Below are 20,581 nucleotides of genomic sequence, written 5' to 3'. Positions count from 1 at the left end.
TAATGGTTTATCAGTTTTGTTTATCTTCTCAAAGAACCAGCATTTAGTATTATTGATCATTGCTATCATTTCCTTCATTTCTTTCTCATTTATTTCTGATCTGATCTTTATGATTTATTTCCTTCTGCTAACTTTGGGGTTTTTTCCTTCTTCTTTCTCTAATTGCTTTAGGTGTAAGGTTAGGTTGTTTATTTTATTATATTTTTTTTTTGCGGTACGCGGGCCCCTTACTGTTGTGGCCTTTCCTGTTGCGGAGCGCATGCTCCGGATGCGCAGGCTCAGCGGCCGTGGCTCACGGGCCCAGCCGCTCCGCGGCATGTGGGATCTTCCTGGACCGGGGCACGAACCCGTGTCCCCTGCATCGGCAGGCGGATTCTCAACCGCTGCGCCACCACGGAAGCCCTAGGTTGTTTATTTGAGATGTTTCTTGTTTCTTAAGGTAGCCTTGTATAGCTATAAACTTCCCTCTTAAAACTGCTTTTGCTGCATCCCATAGGTTTTGGGTCATTGTGTTTTCATTGTCATTTGTTTCTAGGTATTTTTTGATTTCCTCTTTGATTTCTTCAGTGATCTCTTGGTTATTAAGTAGTGTGTTGTTTAGCCTCCATGTGTTTGTATTTCTTACACATTTTTTCCTGTAATTAATATCTGGTCTCATAGCATTGTGGTCAGAAGAGGTACTTGATACGATTTCAGTTTTCTTAAATTTACCAAGGCTTGATTTGTGACCCAAGATATGATCTATCCAGGAGAATGTTCCATGAGCACTTGAGAAGAATGTGTATTCTGTTGTTTTTGGATGGAATGTCCTATAAATATCAATTAAGTCCATCTTGTTTAATGTATCATTTAAAGCTTGTGTTTCCTTATTTATTTTCATTTTGGATGATCTGTCCATTGGTGAAAGTGGGGTGTTAAAGTCCCCTACTATGATTGTGTTGCTGTCGATTTCCCCTTTTATGGCTGTTAGTATTTGCCTTATGTATTGAGGTGCTCCTATGTTGGGTGCATAAATATTTACAATTATTATATCTTCTTCTTGGATTGATCCCTTGATCATTATGTAGTGTCCTTCTTTGTCTCTTGTAATAGTCTTTGTTTTAAAGTCTATTTTGTCTGATATGAGAATTGCTATTCCAGCTTTCTTTTGATTTCCATTTGCATGGAATATCTTTTTCCATCCCCTCACTTTCAGACTGTATGTGTCCCTAGGTCTGAAGTGGGTCTCTTGTAGACAGCATATATATGGGTCTTGTTTTTGTATGCATTCAGCCAGTCTGTGTCTTTTGGTGGGAGCATTTAATCCATTTACATTTAAGGTAATTATTGGTATGTATGTTCCTATTACCATTTTCTTAATTGTTTTGGGTTTATTATTGTAGGTCTTTTTCTTCTCTTGTGTTTCCTGCCTAGAGAAGTTCCTTTAGCATTTGTTGCAAAGCTGGTTTGGTGGTGCTGAATTTTCTTAGCTTTTGCTTGTCTGTAAAGCTTTTAATTTCTCCATCAAATCTGAATGAGATCCTTGCTGGGTAGAGTAATCTTGGTTGTAGGTTTTTCTCCTTCATCACTTTAAATATGTCCTCCCACTCCCTTCTGGCTTGCAGAGTTTCTGCTGAAAGATCAGCTGTTAACCTTATGGGGATTCCCTTATGTGTTACTTGTTGTTTTTCCCTTGCTGCTTTTAATATTTTTTCTTTATATTTAATTTTTGATAGTTTGATTAATATGTGTGTTGGTGTGTTTCTCCTTGGATTTGTCCTGTATGGGACTCTCTGTGCTTCCTGGAGTTGATTAACTATTTCCTTTCCCATATTAGGGAAGTTTTCAACTATAATCTCTTCAAATATTTTCTCAGTCCCTTTCTTTTTCTCTTCTACTTCTGGGACCCCTGTAATTCGAATGTTGGTGTGTTTAATGTTGTCCCAGAGTTCTCTGAGCTTGTCCTCAATTCTTTTCATTCTTTTTTCTTTATTCTGCTCTGCAGTAGTTATTTCCACTATTTCATCTTCCAGGTCACTTATCCATTCTTCTTTCTCAGTTATTCTGCTATTGACCCCTTCTAGAGAATTTTTAATTTCATTTATTGTGGTGTTCATCTCTTTTTTTGTTTGTTTGTTTTTAATTTATTTTATTAATTTATTTTTGGCTGCGTTGGGTCTTTGTTGCCACGTGTGGGTTTTCTCTGGTTGCAGCAAGCGGGGGCTACTACTCTTTTCTTTGGTTGCATTGGGTCTTCATTGCTGTGTGCGGGCTTTCTCTAGTTGCGGTGAGTGGGGGCTGCTCTTTATTGTGGTGTGTGGGCTTCTCGTTGTGGTGGCTTCTCTTATTGCGGAGCACAGGCTCTAGGTGCGTGGGCTTCTGTAATTGTGGCACATGGGCTTCAGTACTTGTGGCTCACGGGTTCTAGAGCACAGGCTTAGTAGTTGTGGCACACGGGCTTAGTTGTTCCACGGCATGTGGGATCTTCCCAGACCAGGGATCGAATGTGTATCCCCTGCATTGGCAGGTGGATTCTTAACCATTGTGCCACCAGGGAAGCCCCATCTCTGTTTGTTCTTCTAGGTCCTTGTTAAACATTTCTGGTATTTTCTCCATTCTATTTCCAAGATTTTGGATATCTTTACTATCATTATTGTGAATTCTTTTTCAGGTAGCCTGCCTATTTCCTCTTCATTTGTTAGGTCTGGTGGGTTTTTGCCTTGCTCCTTCATCTGCTGTGTGCTTCTCTGTGTTCTCATTTTGCTTAACTTACTGTGTTTGGGGTCCCCTTTTCACAGGCTGTAGGTTCGTAGTTTCTGTTGTTTTTGGTGTCTGTCCCCAGTGGCTAAGGTTGGTTCAGTGGGTTGTGTAGGCTTCCTGGTGGAGGGGACTAGTGCCTGTGTTCTGGCAGATGAGGCTGGATCTTGTCTTTCTGGTGGGCAGGTCCATGTCTAGTGGTGTATTTTGGGGTTTCTGTGACCTTATTATGATTTTAGGCTGCCTCTCTGCTAATGGATGGGGTTGTGTTCCTGTTGTTTGGCATAGGGTGTCCTGCACTGTAGCTTGCTGGTTGTTGAGTGGAGCTGGGTCTTGGCATTGAGATGGAGATCTCTGGGAGATTTTCACCATTTGATATTACGTGGAGCTGGGAGGTCTCTTGTGGACCAGTGTCCTGAACTTGGCTCTCCCACGTGGGCTCAGTGGCACAGCCCTGACGTCTGTCTGGAGCACCAAGAGCCTGTCCTCCACACGGTCAGAATAAAAGGGAGAAAAAAAGAAAGAAAGAAAGAAGAAGATAAAATAAAATAAAATAAAGTTATTAAAATAAAAAATATTAAGAAAAAAATTTTTTTAAGTAATAAAGAAAAAAAACGGACAGACAGAACCCTAGGACAAATGGTAAAAGCAAAACTATGCCGATAAAATCACACACAGAAGCATAAACATACATACTCACAAAAAGAGAAAAAGGGGAAAAAAAAAATATATATATCGTTGCTCCCAAAGTCCACCTCCTCAATTTGGGATTATTCGTTGTCTTTTCAGGTATTCCACAGATACAGGATACATCAAGTTGATTGTGGAGATTTAATCCGCTGCTCCTGAGGCTGCTGGGAAAAATTTCCCTTTCTCTTCTTTGTTCGCGCAGCTCCCGGGGTTCAGCTTTGGATTTGGACCCGCCTCTGCGTGTAGGTCGGCTGAGGACATATGTTCTTCGCTCACACAGGACGGGGTTAAAGGAACAGCTGATTCGGGGGCTCTGGCTCATTCAGGCTGGGGGGAGGGAGGGTTACGGATGCAGGGCAAGCCTCCGGCGGCAGAGGCTGGAGTGACGTTGCACCAGCCTGAGGCGCACCGTGCGTTCTCCAGGGGAAGTTGTCCATGGATCACGGGACCCTGGCAGTGGCGGGCAGCACAGGCTCCCGGGAGGGGAGGTGTGGATAGTGACCTGTGCTCGCACACAGGCTTCTTGGTGGCTGGCTGCAGCAGCAGCCTTAGCGTCCCATGCCCGTCTGTGGGGTCCGCGCTGATAGCCTTGGCTCGCGCCCGTCTCTGGAGCTCCTTTAAGCGATTTTTTTTTTTTTTTGCGGTACGCGGGCCTCTCACTGTTACGGCCTCTCCCGCTGCAGAGCACAGGCTCCAGACGCGCAGGCTCAGCAGCCATGGCTCACGGGCCCAGCCGCTCCACGGCATGTGGGATCTTCCCAGACCGGGGCACGAACCCGTGTCCCCTGCATCGGCAGGTGGACTCTCAACCACTGTGCCATCTGGGAAGCCCTAAACGGTGCTTTTAATCCTCTCTCCTCGCGCTCCAGGAAACAAAGAGTCAAGAAACAGTCTCTTGTCTCTTCAGCAGCTCCAGACTTTTTCCTGGACTTCCTCCCAGCTAGCTATGGCGCACTAGCCCCCTTCAGGCTGTGTTCACGCAGCCAACCCCAGTCCTCTCCATGGGATCCGACCGAAGCCCGAATCTCACCTCCCAGCCCCAATCTGTCCTGGCCGGTGAGCAGACAAGCCTCTCGGGCTGTTGAGTGCTGGTCGGCACCGATCCTCTGTGAGGAAATCTCTCCGCTTTGCCCTCCGCACCCCGTTGCTGCGCTCTCCCCCGCAGCCCCGAAGCTTTCCCCCTCCGCCACCTGCAGTCTCCACCCGCGAAGGGGCTTCCTAGTATGTGGAAACCTTTCCTCCTTCACAGCTCCCTCCCACTGGTGCAGGTCCCGTCCCTATTCTTTTGTCTCTGTTTTTTCTTTTTTCTTTTGCCCTACCCAGGTACGTGGGGGAGTTTCTTGCCTTTGGGGTGGTCTGAGGTCTTCTCCCAGCGTTCAGTAGGTGTTCTATAGGAGTTGGTCCACATGTAGATGTAATGTATTTTTGATGTATTTATGGGGAGGAAGGTGATCTCCGCGTCTTACTCTTCCGCCATCTTGAAGCTCCTCCTCTCACAGTAGTTTTTATTTGTTTTTTGTTTTGGGGGGGGCCAGAAATCAGATTTTGAATTTTGATTTAAATCTTCATTGACTGCTTCTCTGTATTTAGTGTACTCTTTAAACATATTCCTTAGAGTTATAGCGAAATTAATACTGAAGGAACACTTTCTCTTTCAGTTAATGCACACATACTATTTTTGAGAAATTGGAAATTCTCCAGTTTGCTTATAATAAGTATAAATGCCTACCAATACTTATTACACTGAACATTCTCTGGTATCTAAAATATATATATATATATATTTTAGTTGTATAACAAAAACTGGTCTAAAGGTACAATATATAAAATTATCTGAGTATTAGTTTCAGTTAAACTTTTACTATTTTACAGCTTAAAAATAACTTAAAAAGAAAAAAAAACCCAAACCAATTTATTCTACCAAAGTTTTAGTTCAGTAATTAATCATTTGAATTTGCAGTTCGTTAATTCAACAAGTATTATTTGAGTACCAGCTGTGTCTTAGGAGCCAGGATTTTAATGTCTCATTTGTTCATGACTCTACCCTGGTGCCCAGCACAAAGCCTGGCATGTACTAGGCATTTAGTAAATATTAGTTGAATGAAACAATGCATGTTCTTGTGGAGTTTACTTTATAGTGTATGTCCATATCTAGCATTGCAGAGGCCCTAAAAGAAGTAGAATACATAGTCTGTATACATTGTAATGGGATGTGTTTGCTAACCCTAGCTGTGCCAGTTACCACTGCAAGGTGAACACTGGGTGATATTAAAGATTCTACACATTTTGAAACTATCTTGCCTTTCTTATTAGGAATGAAAGTGTATTTCCCAGAAGCTCCCCAGTAAGTTTTGCCTTATTTTTGAGCCAGGACTGGGTCACATAGCCATAAGGAAGACTCAGAACACAATTATCTGACAGAGGGGAATGAGACTGCCTGAGCATGATCCATTATGTGGAACATGGGACTTTGCCATCATGATCAAATGTTGAGTTTGGTGGCAATGAGGAAGAGATGGAGGGAAAGACATATTAGGCTGTGCTAGTAGTGACCATTACAGAGTTGGAGAGAGTTGAACTGGACTGGGCTTCACTTTGTACAGTGCTATGAAAAAAGTAGTTTCTAGGTGTATAAAGGAGCAAGGTGGGAATTTAAACGTACTTGAGAAAAAACTTTAATCTTAACACTTTAAGCAAAAGTCTCATAAATCCTTTTCTTTGGAGATTAGTTTATCATTCACTTAAAGAATAAGAAAATTATATTTCTTTTTTCAAGTGTTCATTAATTCAGAGCTTTTAGGCTTTTATTCTTTCATATGAATTAACCTAGTTAAGGACCTAGTAGAATAACATTTTGGGAGAAATTCATTGATGGCAACACCTGTCTAGGTACCATTCAGACTCCTGGTTACTTACCCTTGTAGTAGAACAGTGTAGAACCTTGAAGTTAAATAAATGAATAAACAGAAGAACTAGAGTGTAAATCATTTAGGGCCATCACTTTGTGGTACAGGAGATAGACACTTCACAGTCATCCTGAGCTACAGGAAAACTAGAGGAGTTTAGGCTCAGGAATCAGGCTAGGGTTCAAATGCTGCCTCTGGTGTTTCCTAGCTGTATAAACCGACAGGTTATTTAACTTCTCTGAACCTCAGTCTCCTCTTCTGTAAAATGGGGTTATCATGTATGTGATAAGTAAATGGTTGGTTAGGATTAAATAAGATATAATTTTAAAATAGTTAACACTTATATTATGCTTACCATGTACTGTTGGGCAGTGTTTTATTTACCGTATAACACACAAAAAAAGTGCCAGGCACATACATAGCAGATACTCAAATATTACTTCTTCCTTTTTTTTTTCTTAAGATAAATGGCTAACAAGCATTTGTTGCGTTGGAATGAAGTTTCTCATCTGTCATTTGACATGAGAAGGCTGAGAAACAGCAACCATGGAATTAGAGAATAGTTTCCTGGCTTTTTGTAACTAGACATGGTCTCTTCCTGTAATCCTTATATAAAATTATTAAAAGTGGTACATTTTGACAGCGTTTGTGTTGGTGAATCAAATACCTCTTTATTTAATCAGATTAAAGACATATTGACTCTTTTAACATGTGCTCGTGCTACTGGCTCCTGTAAATAAAGCCTGTAATCAATGAGAAATGTGATAATATTTGAGCTCTAGAAGATCTGCTATTTCTGCAGCTTACAAGATAACGTGAGGATAAAGAAATGCTTTTTAAATGCTTATGTCATATTTTGGTACAGTGAAAGATAATTTCAAAACCTTGATTTAGTAGTCTTCGTATCTGGCATAGTGTAGGTGCTTAGTACCCTGGTACTAATTAACAATTGCTGAGGAAACAGGACTGCAGAATGGCCATACTTACAACTGTGAACCAGGAATTTATAAATTGGTTGGCATAAAATTTCCAACCTCATTATAGTATGATTCAGTTTTCAAAATTGTCTGAAATTTTTGTTAGATGTGTATTAAAGAAGGCTTAGAAAAATGGACATTTAAGTGCTTTTAATGGAAAATTTGTGGGTATTGAATTTGGGGTTTTAAAATAAGACAATAAGACAGCATAAATTACTAAACTGGTATGAGGAAGTGCCTTCATGGATGATTAGTAAACCTAGAAAAAAAAGGTGAAGTGTAAGAGAGGGATTGAAGATGACAAGAAGGTTCCCAAGGTGTAAGATAAGGATTGAACCCATCTAGCTGTTGTAAAGAGTTGTTATTTTGCTCAGATGAAGTATAGCAGATAAAGAAAATAGCTTATAAATTGGAAACACTTTACATAGTAATAATTCTGTTGATTGAAAAAGAATTTCCCTGAACACTCAAAGAGCAAACCCTTAATAATGAAGAAGCAATCGTATTGCCCTATTTTGCATTGAAGCCCTCAGTTTGTCTTCCTCAAACCACTCCTCCTTTAGACTTTGCTTTTCCCCAAGTGGCAACTACATCCTTTCTATTGCATAGACAAAAAACTTAAAGAGTCAGCCCAGGTAATGCTCTTTTCTCACATCCCACATCCAGTTTCTCATTTACTATTCTCAGTGTTTTTACTGCTTCTAACCTGGAGTTAGCCACCAACACCTCTCACCTGGATTATTCCAGCGTCTTTTAAATTGGTCTTCCTGCTTCTACTCTTGCCCATTTACAGTCTTTTCTCAACATAGCTGCAGGATAACCTTTATAAAAAATAGGTCAAACTGTGTCTCTCTTCTGCTCCAAATCTTCCAGTGGCTTCCCCAAAACTAAAATCTTCACAGCAGCCTACAGGTGTACATGTAATCTGGCTCCCTGGTTCCTTTCTAAACTCACCTCCTAGATCCCAGCCTTGATCATTCTGCTGCAACAGCAGTGACCTCAGATATCCTGCACAAGCTCTCACTTGAGGGTCTTTGCACTTCTCCTTTTCCTGCCTGGAATGTTCTTCCCTCAGGTGTGGGCTCATGTCACCTCATCACTAAGACCTTAATCACCTTTTTGAAAGTAGTACTTCCGTCCTCCTTCCTTGCTTCATTTTCCTCCTAACATTTATTTTTGTTCAATATGGTATATACACTTTGTTTTTCTGACTCCCCGCGCTGGATTGTGAGATCTGTGAGGGCAAGGTTTTCCCCCCTCTATTTGTTTACCTGAAACAATATGTGGCAGATAGTATGTACTCAGTAAATATTTATTGATTAATTGAGAAAGCAATTCCATGGCAGTTTGTTGTATCACTACTGTTGATCCGTAGAGGCTTCTTTAAATAAAATAACTAATATTAGCTGTTGATATGAATTCTAGAATATGGCAATGCTAATTCTAAACACTCATATTTACTCATGTCGGGAAGTACTGCATTAGAGTTCTCGGCTTCCCTTAGAGCAGATGGGTCACATGACTAAGTTTTAACTAGCAGACCGTGGGTAGAAGGGAGGTGCCGCTTGCAGGCCTGGCCCAGGAGAACCTCCCGTGAGTGATCCCCCTATACTCGAAGATTTGAGAACCCTTTGTTGAAGATGGAGGACGTGTGAGGTAGAAGGCACTTGACTCCATGAATTACCACGTGGAGGGGAGTTGCCCCGCTCATTAGGAACATCTGTTTGGACTTTATGTGTGTGAGAAATAAATATCTGTTGGATTAAACAACAGAAGTTTGGAATTTATCTTTTAAAGCATTGACTTAACTAATACACAACAGTGACAGTTAAATTATCTTTCCTTGTTCTGTTGTATATCCTAATGGTGACCCAGACTCCTTGTCTCTTTTTGTCATTGGCTTCTGTATTTGAAAATGGGAATAATGTTATTTTAAAAGCACAGTTGTGTCCTTAATATTTTTTTACAGCTTTTATTTTTTTACCTTTTTTTTTTACAGCTTTATCAAGATATTTTTACATACCATAAAGTTCACTTATTTAAAGTGTACAGTTCAGTGGTTTTTATTCAGAGTGGTACAGCTATCACAACCACCTAATTTTACAATGTTTCAACACCCCCGCAAGAAACCCTGTACATGTTAGTCTCTCCCCCAGCCTGGGCAACCACACTAATCTGCCTTCTGTCTCTGTGGATTTGCTTCTTCAGTACATTTCATATAAATGGAAGCATATAATATGTGGCCTTTTGTGTTTGACCTCTTTCACTTGGCACAGTATTTTCAAGGTTATCTATGTTGTAGCGTGTATCAGTACTTTGTTCCTTTTTATGGCCAAATAATATTCCATTGTGTTAGATATCCCATATTTTATTTTTCTTTTCTTTTTAAATTTTTGGCTGTGTTGGGTCTTTGTTGCTGCGCATGGGCTTTCTCCAGTTGGGGTGAGCGGGGGCTACTCTTGGTTGTGGTGCGCGGGCTTCTCATCACGGTGGCTTCTCTTGTTGTGGAGCACGGGCTCTAGGCGCGTGAGCTTAAGTAGTTGTGGCACGCGGGCTCAGTTGCTCCATGGCATTTGGGATCTTCCTGGACCAGGAATTGAACCCGTGTCCCCTGCATTGGCAAGTGGATTCTTAACCATTGCGCCACCAGGGAAGTCCCCCATATTTTATTTATCCATTAATGGGTGGGTGGACATTTGGGTTGTTTCTACCTTTTGACATCACAAATAATGCTGCTGTGTACATTCATGTACAAGTTTTGGTGTAGACATATGTTTTCAGTCATCTTGGGTATACACCAAGAAGTGAAGTTGCTAGGTCACATGGTAAATCTATGTTTAACATTTTCAGGAACTGCCAGACTGTTTTCTAGGGATTGCACCATTGTACATTCCCACCAGCCTTGCCTTTATGTTTTATCACCCCCAGAGGAGCAGGGTCCTGGTAAATACCATAGTTCCCTAAGGACTGTAGGTGGGAGACAGTCACAAAGGAGACTGGGAGTGTGGCAAACAGTGTGAGGTTGACAGCTGTCTTGCCTCTCCTCTCGCTTGCTTATTTATGTAGCCTGTACTACCCTGGCTTCCTTGCTAGTCTTAGAACACACCTCACATGTCCTCATTCTAGGGCCTTTGTTCTGGGCTTTCCCTATGGCTGGCAGGCTTTTTCCTTCTGTTTGTCCTTCAAGTCTTTGTCCAAATGTTACCTTTTCAGTGAGGCTCCCCCCCGCCCCGCCTCGTCCCGGTCCCCCACCCCCCCGCAACCTCCGCATTCAACGTTCAGCCTATGCGTCTCCCCTGCCCAGCTCTATCACTTACCATATTTCGAAAAGTACTTTTTCTCCTTCCCACTAAAACATAAGCTTCATGAGGGCAGGGATTTTGGCCAGTATTCTTCACTGATAACATCCCTAATATTTTGATAGGGCTTATTAACACAGAGTAGGTTTCTGGTAAATATTTGTTGAAAGAATGAATAAATAACTTTCCATGTCAGTAAATGCATTTTTTTCTTAAAATAAAAATTTAAGTCATAGAAGTACACATATGAATACATTCTTATCATAAAATGTTTATTCAAAGCAGATAAAGCACAAATTCCCTTTTACCCTATTCCTGAATCTTACTCTCCTAGAAGTAACCACTGGTAGTGATTTGGATGCATTCTTCCAGATCATTTTAAAAGTATCTGTCGATATATAAAGAAATGTATATACTATAGAAATATGTAGTTTTGTGTATGTTTGAGTATGTTTTATAAGCATGCACACACACACAAACTACTGTCTATACCTAAAACCTTTTCATCACTCCCAACATAAACTCTGTACCCATTAAACTACCTCGTTCTTTTTAACTCTCATCTTAACGGATGTGCCCTAATTTACTGATTGATACTGAGGTTTTCAGTTTTTCCCTAGCCACAGACATTGCTCAAGCATACATTTAGGCTTTTGCACTTTGTACGTGTGGGAGTGTCTTCTCTGTGTATGCCCTGGAAGTGAGAACAATTTAATCTCTTTCTTTGAAATCGTTATGCTGCTTATTTATTTTTTGGATAGTTTTCTGAAATAGATATTAGAAATTGAATTGCTCGGTTGTAGAGAATACAGGTTAAAATTTTTGATGAAATAAAATTTCTTTCTAAAAGGGTCGCATCCATTTGTGCTCTTCAACCGGTGATAGCAGCATTCATATCTCCATCTCTTTACCCATATTGGGTGTTATTAATCTTTTATTTTTGCCAATATGTGAGTGAAAAATAACTTGTTTTAGCTGTTGATGTTAAACATATTTTCATATGCTTATAAGTCATTTGCATTTCTTCTGTAAAATTCCTGTTTATATCTGACTGTTTTGCCCCTATAAGGTTTGGTCATTTTTCATTGATTTATAGGTGCTTTCTGTAATTATGGCTGTTAATTCTTTGTCTATTATATTGATATATGCTGGAAGTATTTTTTTCTAGTCTATTAACTTGACTTTGAAAGTTGTTTATGGTGTCTTTTTGCTAATCAGAAGTTTTAAATGTTTATGTAGTCAAATGTATCCATTTTATAGCTTCCTTGCTTAAGGAAGTCTATACTATACCAAGGTTATAACCATATTCTCTTGTGTTTTTCTTTTAATTTGTTTGAAGTCTTAATTTTCATGTTTTGCTCTTTTAATTCACCTGGGATTTATTTATGTTGCAGCATGAAGTAAGGATCTAATTTTTTTCCTCCCAAAATGGATAGCCAATTCTTTATTATTAGTTTGTTCATCCTTTCACAATTGATATGGGATGCCATTGTATCACAAACTGTACTCTCATATAAATGCATCTATTTCTCAATCTCATTCTATTTTATGGGTGTATTTGTCTTTTCTTGCACTAATACTACACTATTTTAATATTTTGATAGAAGGAACTAGCTTCATCATAATATCATCTTTTACAAATATGTAGCTAGATTGTACATTTTCTCTTTTAGATGCATTTAAAAATTAGCTCATCAAGGTGAATAAAATACCCTATTGGGATTTCGATTGGGAAGGAAGACATTTCTCTAACACAGTTTTATTGGCCATGTAGTAATAAAATGTATGCTTGTACCATATTTTACTTAAAAATTTCTCATTGTTAGTCCAAAATAACCCTTTTAAAATATTGCCTCATAATTTGGCTTTTTAAAAGATTGAGATATAATTGACATATAACATTGTATTAGTCCAAGTTGTACAACACTGTGATTTGATATATATATATATATTGCAAAATGATTCGATTGTGTATGTATATATGTGTACACAGCATCTTCTTTATCCATCCATCCATGGACAGTTAGGTTGCTTCCATGTCTTGGCTATTGTAAATAATGCTGCAATGAACATGGGGGCGTAGGTATCTTTTTGAGCTAGTGTTTTCATTTCCTTTCATTTCACATACCCAGAAGTGGAACTGCTGGATCATATGGTAGTTCTATTTTTAATTTTTTGAAGAATCTACATAGTGTTTTCACACAGTGCCTACACCAATTTATATTCCCACCAGTGGTGCACAGGGATTTCCTCCACATCCTTGCCAACACTTGTTATTTCTTGTCTTTCTGATAATAGCCATTCTGACAGGTGTGAGATGGTATCTCACTGTGGTTTTGATTTCCATTTCCCTGATGATGTGATGTTGAGCACCTTTTTAAAAAATTAGGGTATTCTTGAGTTGTGGGTTTTATTTAAAGCTTTTACTGGTTTTGTAAATTAATAAGTACTGATTTGTAAAGCTGAGATAGATGTGCCCTGTGTTGCATTTACATAATCATGAAAAAGTTAAGTTAGGGTCAGATTTAACTTAGATGATTTGAGTGGCTAAGATGTGTCAACTTAACAGACTTATTTTTTATCTCCTTAGTTAAACATGTAGCAGTGGGTTAAAAACAATAACAACAAACAACTTAATGAAACAATAGAAAATTTCTACCCATGATAATCAAGTTACATTGACATTTGACAGATGGAAGCGTAAGATTTAATTTAGATAGCCTGTGAAATAAGATGTGCACAAGGTCTGGGAGTGATGATTAACCCTTGTGGAGAGTGAAAGGCCAACTGAAATCAACACCTGTTGGGGAACAAAAAATACAGTGACTCTACCACTAGCATTTACCGTCAAGGGCAGGGTTAACTGCAAATCTGCCCAAAATGGAGCATCTGATTTGCTGAATTGTTTGCACTTACCATATTTACAACATACTTGAAATTATTACTGACCTTCCATTTGTTTGGTTGAGGGAGAGGAGTGCAAATTCAAGCATGTTAATTAGTGGGAATTTTCCTTTTAACTGTCTGGTAAATATTTACTGAATTAAAGCATTTTCTAGCAACCACCATACATACTAGGTCATATCTTTATAGTCACACTGAGTTTCTGTCCTTCTTCCTAAGTGCTTTAAAAATTATATCCAACTTGTTAAATCATTTGGCTGAGGACTCATGCTACAGAAATCTCTCTTGCATTATTGTAACTTTTCTACATTATAAATACTCTTACTCAGTGTTTAATCTTAGCCTTGAAAATCAAGAGCATTAACGTGCAGCCAAGTAGTATAAGCTTAGAGTGTGGACTGCATGGGTAAACTGAAATAGCATGGGAGGGGAAGCATCATGTAGCTGTTTGTTGTTCAGATGACTTTTAGATCTTTTAAAAAATCTATTAAAGTATAAGTATTCCATGGTGGTTTTATTTTATATTGATATATCACTAAAAATGAAATAACGAATTCAGTTCAGTTTTATTCTACCTGGGTTTTGTTTCTGTTTTCTTTGTGTGCCTGTGTGTGTGTGTGTTTGTGTGTGTGTGTGTGTGTGTGTTTGACATCAAAGCTGGTTTTGTACAATTAGCTTTGCTTTTTTAAATTGTTATTTATGTTTCTTAGAAGTGTTTCCTATTTTAAAATACTGGCTTTAGTCTCTCTTATTAGAGCCTCCTGTAAATATCTAGGCTGCTGTTTAGTTCACTGAAAGAATTCTTAAATAAGATGAACAAGGTCCAGATTAGTTAGTTCATGAGAACTTATTTAAATAAATAATTCTGATATATTCTGGTCACCACAAGAGGAATTATAATACCAAAATCAGTGATAAATAAAGACAGTAAAACAGTTTAACATGAATAGGAAATAAATGAAAAGTGAATTAAATTTTTATATTTTAAGCTCCTCGATATTTTATTGTTTTTTTCCTCACTGCATAAAAAGAGAGCAGACTAGCAATAAAGAGAAAAATCTGACAGATGTTCTACAGCAAAAGGCTTCATCGGTTTATTTCTCATGATCCTATTAAGACAATGAACTGATTATTTATTAAAATCTAAGTGATGCTGTAAGATCAAAAAAATGTCACAGCCCTTTTTAACAACTTTGTATGTTGACAGATGGTAAATGGTCTTCTTGCAGTGATGTATAAAAATACTGGGGGCTTCCCTGGTGGCGCAGTGGTTAATAATCCACCTACCAATGCAGGAGAGACAGGTTCGAGCCCTGGTCCGGGAAGATTCCACATACTGCGGAGCAACTAAGCCCATGCGCCACAACTACTGAGCCTGTGCTCTAGAGCCTGCGAGCCACAACTACTGAAGCCCACGTGCCTAGAACCCATGCTCCGCAACAAGAGAAGCCATTGCAATGAGAAGCTCGCGCACCACAACGAAGAGTAGCCCCCACTCACTGCAACTAGAGGAAGCCCGCGCGCAGCAACGAAGATCCAATGCAGCCAAAAATAAATAAAGAAAAATTAAAAAAAAAATACTGAATCACTACACCTGAAACTTATGTAATAATGTGTGTTAATTATAACTTAATTTTTTAAAAGTTACATTCTTAGTTTCAGCTACATAAGACTTGCATTTCCCCCAACTCATGTCTTTTTGGCTTTGAAGATTTATTAATAATAATTATTATTATTATTGCACTATGTGGCTCGCTGCACAAAATATGCTGACGTATTTCAAGAGTTTATGAGTGTAAGCAGTGGATGACATCTTCACAACCTAGTAAACCAACAGATAATTTTGTTACATCAGACCCATCATGAAGTTTCAAGACTATATGTAGAAATGACCCTAAGTTAGTGCAATAGGAACTTGAATCTGTCAATATTGCATAACAGTTAACATTAACTCAGCATTTACTATGTAGCTCTATGCTACGTGCACTTCATTGTTTATCCTACTTATCCCGTCAGTCCGGTGAGGTAGGTACAGTACTGTTACACTCCATTTTATTAGTGATGTCATTGGCACCAATAAGGTGATTGTTGAAAGTCACATAGCCAAGTAAACAATGGACACAGGATTTTGAAAAGTTAATATAAGTAATAATTGTCCTTCACTTGCTTTTTTCATTGAGAATATAGATGACATTCCCATATGCTTTTATGGATCTACTTGAATTCTTCTAATGATTACAAATTATTTCCTAGTGTAGGTGTATCATAATGTCTGTAGCCATCTCATTCGCATTTGATGGACATATAGGCTGTTTCTGGTTTCTCACTGTTACAGATAATACAGCAGCAAACATCACTGGCTATGTAGCCTTCCACACATTTGTGTTGTGTGAAAGGTTCTTCTGTTGTTGTTCAAGAGTGCTTTTTGTAAATTTATTTTTTATTGAAGTATAGTTGATTTACAATGTTGTGTTAGTTTCACGTGTAAAGCAAGGTGATTAAGTTATACATACATATATATATATATATATATATATATATTCTTTTTCAGATTTTTTTCCATTATAGATTATTACAAGATATTGAATATAGTTCCCTGTGCTCTACAGTAGGTCCTTGCTGTTTATCTATTTTATATATAGTGTGTATCTGTTATTCCCAAACTCCTAATTTATCCCTCCCCTGCCATTACCCTTTGGTAACCATAAGTTTGTTTTCTATGTCTGTGAGTCTGTTTCTGTTTTGTAAATAAGTTCATTTGTATCACTTTTTTAGATTCCACATATTGTGTTGTGTGAAAGGTTCTTAACAGTAGAATTATTGCTCAAAGAGTTTGTCTTTTAAATCTTTATATGTTAAATTATTTATCATTAAATTCCTCTCCAAAAAGGTAGTACCAATATATACTCTCTCCCTTTGTCTGTCTTCCTTGCCAACTCTGGAGATTTTCAGTTTTAAAAATTTTACCAGTTGGAAAGGTGAAAAAAATAGTATTTGATTAAAAAGTCTCATTATTTCACTACTAATGAGATTGAGCATATTTTTGTAAGTATTAACTCTCATTTTTAGTGTGGATTAATTACATATTTTACCGATTTTTCTTTTCTTTTTTTCTTGTTGAATTATGGGAGCTTGTATAGAAATTAATCCATTATCTTACATGTTGTTAATATTTTCACCCATCTCAACTGTCTTATTTATTTATTTTTATTGAAGTAAAATTGACATATAACATTATATTAGTTTAAGGCATACAGCATAATGATTTGATATCTGTATACATTGTGAAGATTACTGCAATAAATCTAGTTAACATCTGTCACCATACATAGTTAGAAAAAATTTTTTGTGTGTGATGAGAACTTTTAAGACCTACTGTTATCTTTGAACTTTATTTACGATGTCTTTTGCCATGTAGAAATTTTATACTTTTATGTTTTTTTGTCACTCCTTTATGGTTTCTCTGATTGGGTCTAGAGTAATTTTTTTTTTTTTCCAGAGTGATGTTTTTAAAAACACAGATTTGATCCTTTCTCTGCTTAAGAAAACCCTCGGTTGCTTCCCATTGAGAGGCGCTATAATACAGCGTTTGAGGACATATAATGTGGACGTTTTGCTAGGTTTGAGACCTGGTTTTCCTACTTAACTAGCTGTGGGACACTGGCAGGTAGTACCTGTTTGGTGCCTGTTTCCTCATGATAGTGATGTCACCATGTCCAGTTGTTGAGAGTATTAAATGGGTTAATATGTTTAAGTGCTTTGGACAGTACCCAGCTTATGGTAAATCCCCAGTTTGTATCAACTGCGTTATTCCTACTCTTCCTGTCCAGTTTAATTGTGTGCCACTTACCCGGTTGGTTCCCATGCTCCAGCCACAGTGGCCTGCTCTCAGTTCCTCCCCACCTTAGAGCCTTTGTATGTGCTGCTCCCTATTCCTGGACTATTCTTTCCTTTCTGCCCTTTTTGCCTAACTGCTGTTTCCCCTTTAGTGTCAGCTTAAATACCTTTCCCTGCCCCAGGGACGCTGTCAGTGACCTCTTAGTTTAGGTTAGGTCTGCCGTTATGTTCTATCTTAGCACCTACTGCTGCTTTTCCTTCATAGCACTTTAAATAATTGTTTTAAATTGTTGGCTTAAATTGTCTTACACCAGTTGAAAATAAGCATCATGAATGCGGGAACCAAGTCTCTCTTGATTGCTTTACCCTTATTCCCTAGAATAGTGAATGGTAATGAGCTAGTGTTTAATAAATATGGGGAGTGAATGAATTGGCAGGTGGAATGGTACAGTTTGAATGTTTTGGGCTTGGGGTAGGAAAGTAAACTGAGAGAAGAAAGCTTATTTAGAGGCTTTAAATCTCACTACCAGGTTTCTATTCAGTTGTTCCTATCTGCAAAAGTGTGAGTTTCAGTGCTTATGTTGTTGTATGAAAAGATTTTGGATAACTGGCAGTTACCTCAAATGGAATATCCATAATTTTAACTGTTATTAAGATTTTCTGTATGCTCAATATGAAATTTAGTTTTAAAATCTGAAAATGTTACACTAATTTTACAGATTTTAAAAATGGACATAATAGGGCTTCCCTGGTGGCACAGTGGTTGAGAGTCTGCCTGCCGATGCAGGGGACGCGGGTTCTTGCCCCGGTCCGGGAATATCCCACATGCCGTGGAGTGGCTAGGCCCGTGAGCCGTGGCCACTGAGCCTGTATGTCTGGAGCCTGTGCTCCGCGACGGGAGAGACCACAACAGTGAGAGGCCTGCGTACCGCAAAAAAAAAAGGACATAATATAGTCTGTATAAGATTGCATATTTAGTTATGGGTAGAGCTGGGACTAGAATCTGGGTATCCCTATCACCCAGCTCACACTGTTGTACTTGAGGTAGCTTGTACCTTTTCAAAGAGTATGTTAAAATTTAAACTAATTTTTTCTTAGTGTTTAAAAGATTTTTATGATAATCTTTTACTGGGGATCTAATACAGAATCAGAATCTTTTTGAGAAGTTCAGAGTTGTTTGCTCTTGTAGGTATCACCCAGGCAGCTGTGGCTGTTGAGCTGCTATTCCACCTTTATAGTTTTCTGCATTGTTGCCCTTGAGGTTAGTTCACATCACGCCTTCCTGCAGCAGCTCCTTTTCCCCCTTGCATTTACTCTTTCTAATCTGTTAGGCATATATAAAGGCAGTATCTTAGATTGTTTTACATGTATGTAAAGCAAGAATAAATAGATTCATCCATGCTGCAGCATGGATGGGCCTCAAAAACATGCTGAGTGAAAGAAGTCAGGTGCAAAAGACCACATGTTGTATGATTTCATTTGTGTGAAATGTCCAGAAGAGGCAAAATCTCTAGAGACAAAAGCAGATTAGTGGTTGCCTGAGGCTAGGGATGGAATGGAGAAGAACTGCAAATGGGGAATGAAGTTTCTTTCCAGGGTGATGGAAATATTCTAAAATTGGATTATAGTGATGTTTATACAACTGTAAATTCACTGAAAATTATTGAATTGTACACTTAAAATGGGAGATTTTGGCATGTGAATTATATCCCAATAAAGCCTTTTTAAAAAAGAATAAATGGTTTCAGAGGTTATTTTGAAGGGATTGAGCTCTCTTTATAAGTGTAATTGTAGACAAATATAGTTGATACTTTTTGGTTCTGCATAATATTCTAGGTAAATGAAATGGAAAACTAGATAAAATAATATGTCGTATCCTGAATCTTATTTACTGGTTAAGACAGGGCATTGAAAGCTAACTTTTCCCCCCAGGATTTCATTAGGAATTAGAGTTTTTGTGGATAGTGGTGCTCAGTATTATAATCTAAGTTGAAGGGGTAGTGATTCATATATATGCTGATTTTTTGTGATTTTTAGATATCAAGATCTTGATAGCTCTTTCTCTCTCTACACACACACACACACACACACACACACACACACACACACAGAGTCTTCAAAATTAGAAAAGGTGTCAAATTTTTTTTCTCTAATTCCATCTATTCTGCCAGTGTATTTTTGTTTTATCTGCCCTTTCAACCCACCAGAGTATCATGTCTTATGACTGAATAAACACTGGCTGCAGCCTGTTAATGTGTTCTTTTTGATTTTTCAGCACTTTCATTTGGACCCTTGGATGCCCATTGAACAGATGCTTGAGAACTGCAAGTAATCTTCAGATTGTAGCATAACTATAAGGCCTGTCCTCTGTGTGGGGAGGAGATCACCCATGTGCTGTGGAAATGAACGGGGAGCAGCAGATTGATGCAGGTATTGGTTTTGCTGAGCAAAATCCATTCTTCAGAGTGCAGAATTCCATTACTTACCTGTGTTATGTTGTATGGCTTATCTTTCTACCACTAAATGGGAAGCTCTTTGAAGACATGAGTTGTCTTTCTTTGTACCTGGCAGAGAACCTGGCACTGAGGGGGGGGTGGGCATGTACTCAGCATGTTTGTTGAAAAAGTAAGTAACTTTTATGAGCAGACTTCGTTAAAAAAAAAAAAAGTTTCTTTTGAGGTAATTATCAATTCATAGGAGCTTGCAAAAATACTGACAGTTCTCATGTACCATTCACTCAGTTTCTACTGTAAGTTACATCTCATTTAAGTATAGTACAATATAAAAGCTAGGAAATTGATCTATGTATAAAATGTATGTAGTTCTGTCATTTTATCACGTGTAGATTCCTGTAAGCACCACCTCAGTCAAGATACAGAACTATTCCATCACCACACAGAGCTCCTTTGTACTGCCCCTTCATAGTTACACCTACTCCTCTTCCCCAGTATTCCCTAACCCCAGGTAACCATTAATCGGTTCTTCATCTCTATAATTTTGTCATTTCCAGAATGTTACATAAATAGAACTACACAGTATGTGACTTTTTGAGATGGACTTTTTTCACTCAAAATAATGCCCCTGAGATCCATCCAAATTCTTGAATGTATCAGTAGTCTGTTCCCTTTTATTGCTTGGTAGTATTCCGTGGATATACTGCAGTTTGGTTAACCGTTCATCTGTTGCAGTACATTTTGGTTGCTTCTAGTTTTTGGTTTTTATGAATAAAGAT

The 20,581-nt window shown here is 38.4% G+C and overlaps 1 protein-coding gene across 3 annotated transcripts in view; it reads left to right on the top strand.

The window, feature by feature from the left end:
• SFMBT1 (Scm like with four mbt domains 1) overlaps positions 1-20,581 on the top strand; it is a 131,061-nt gene that overhangs the window by 55,117 nt on the left and 55,363 nt on the right. For 2 of the 3 annotated variants that reach the window (XM_022572870.2, XM_022572871.2), the window contains exon 2: positions 19,625-19,779. In XM_022572870.2, coding sequence (XP_022428578.1) covers positions 19,752-19,779 — 28 coding nt within the window. In that variant the 5' untranslated portion in view covers positions 19,625-19,751. Of the gene's footprint in view, positions 1-1,307; positions 19,780-20,581 lie in introns of those variants that run through there. The other variant, XM_089919459.1, reaches the window with a different exon arrangement.

Source organism: Delphinapterus leucas, chromosome 10, assembly GCF_059928025.1.
Source record: "Delphinapterus leucas isolate spDelLeu-1000000601 "Yukka" chromosome 10, BTC_Dleu_Yukka2, whole genome shotgun sequence".
NCBI classification, from domain to species: domain Eukaryota; kingdom Metazoa; phylum Chordata; class Mammalia; order Artiodactyla; family Monodontidae; genus Delphinapterus; species Delphinapterus leucas.
Note: the sequence above shows the minus strand (reverse complement) of the source record. Positions and strands in the feature narration are given on the sequence as shown.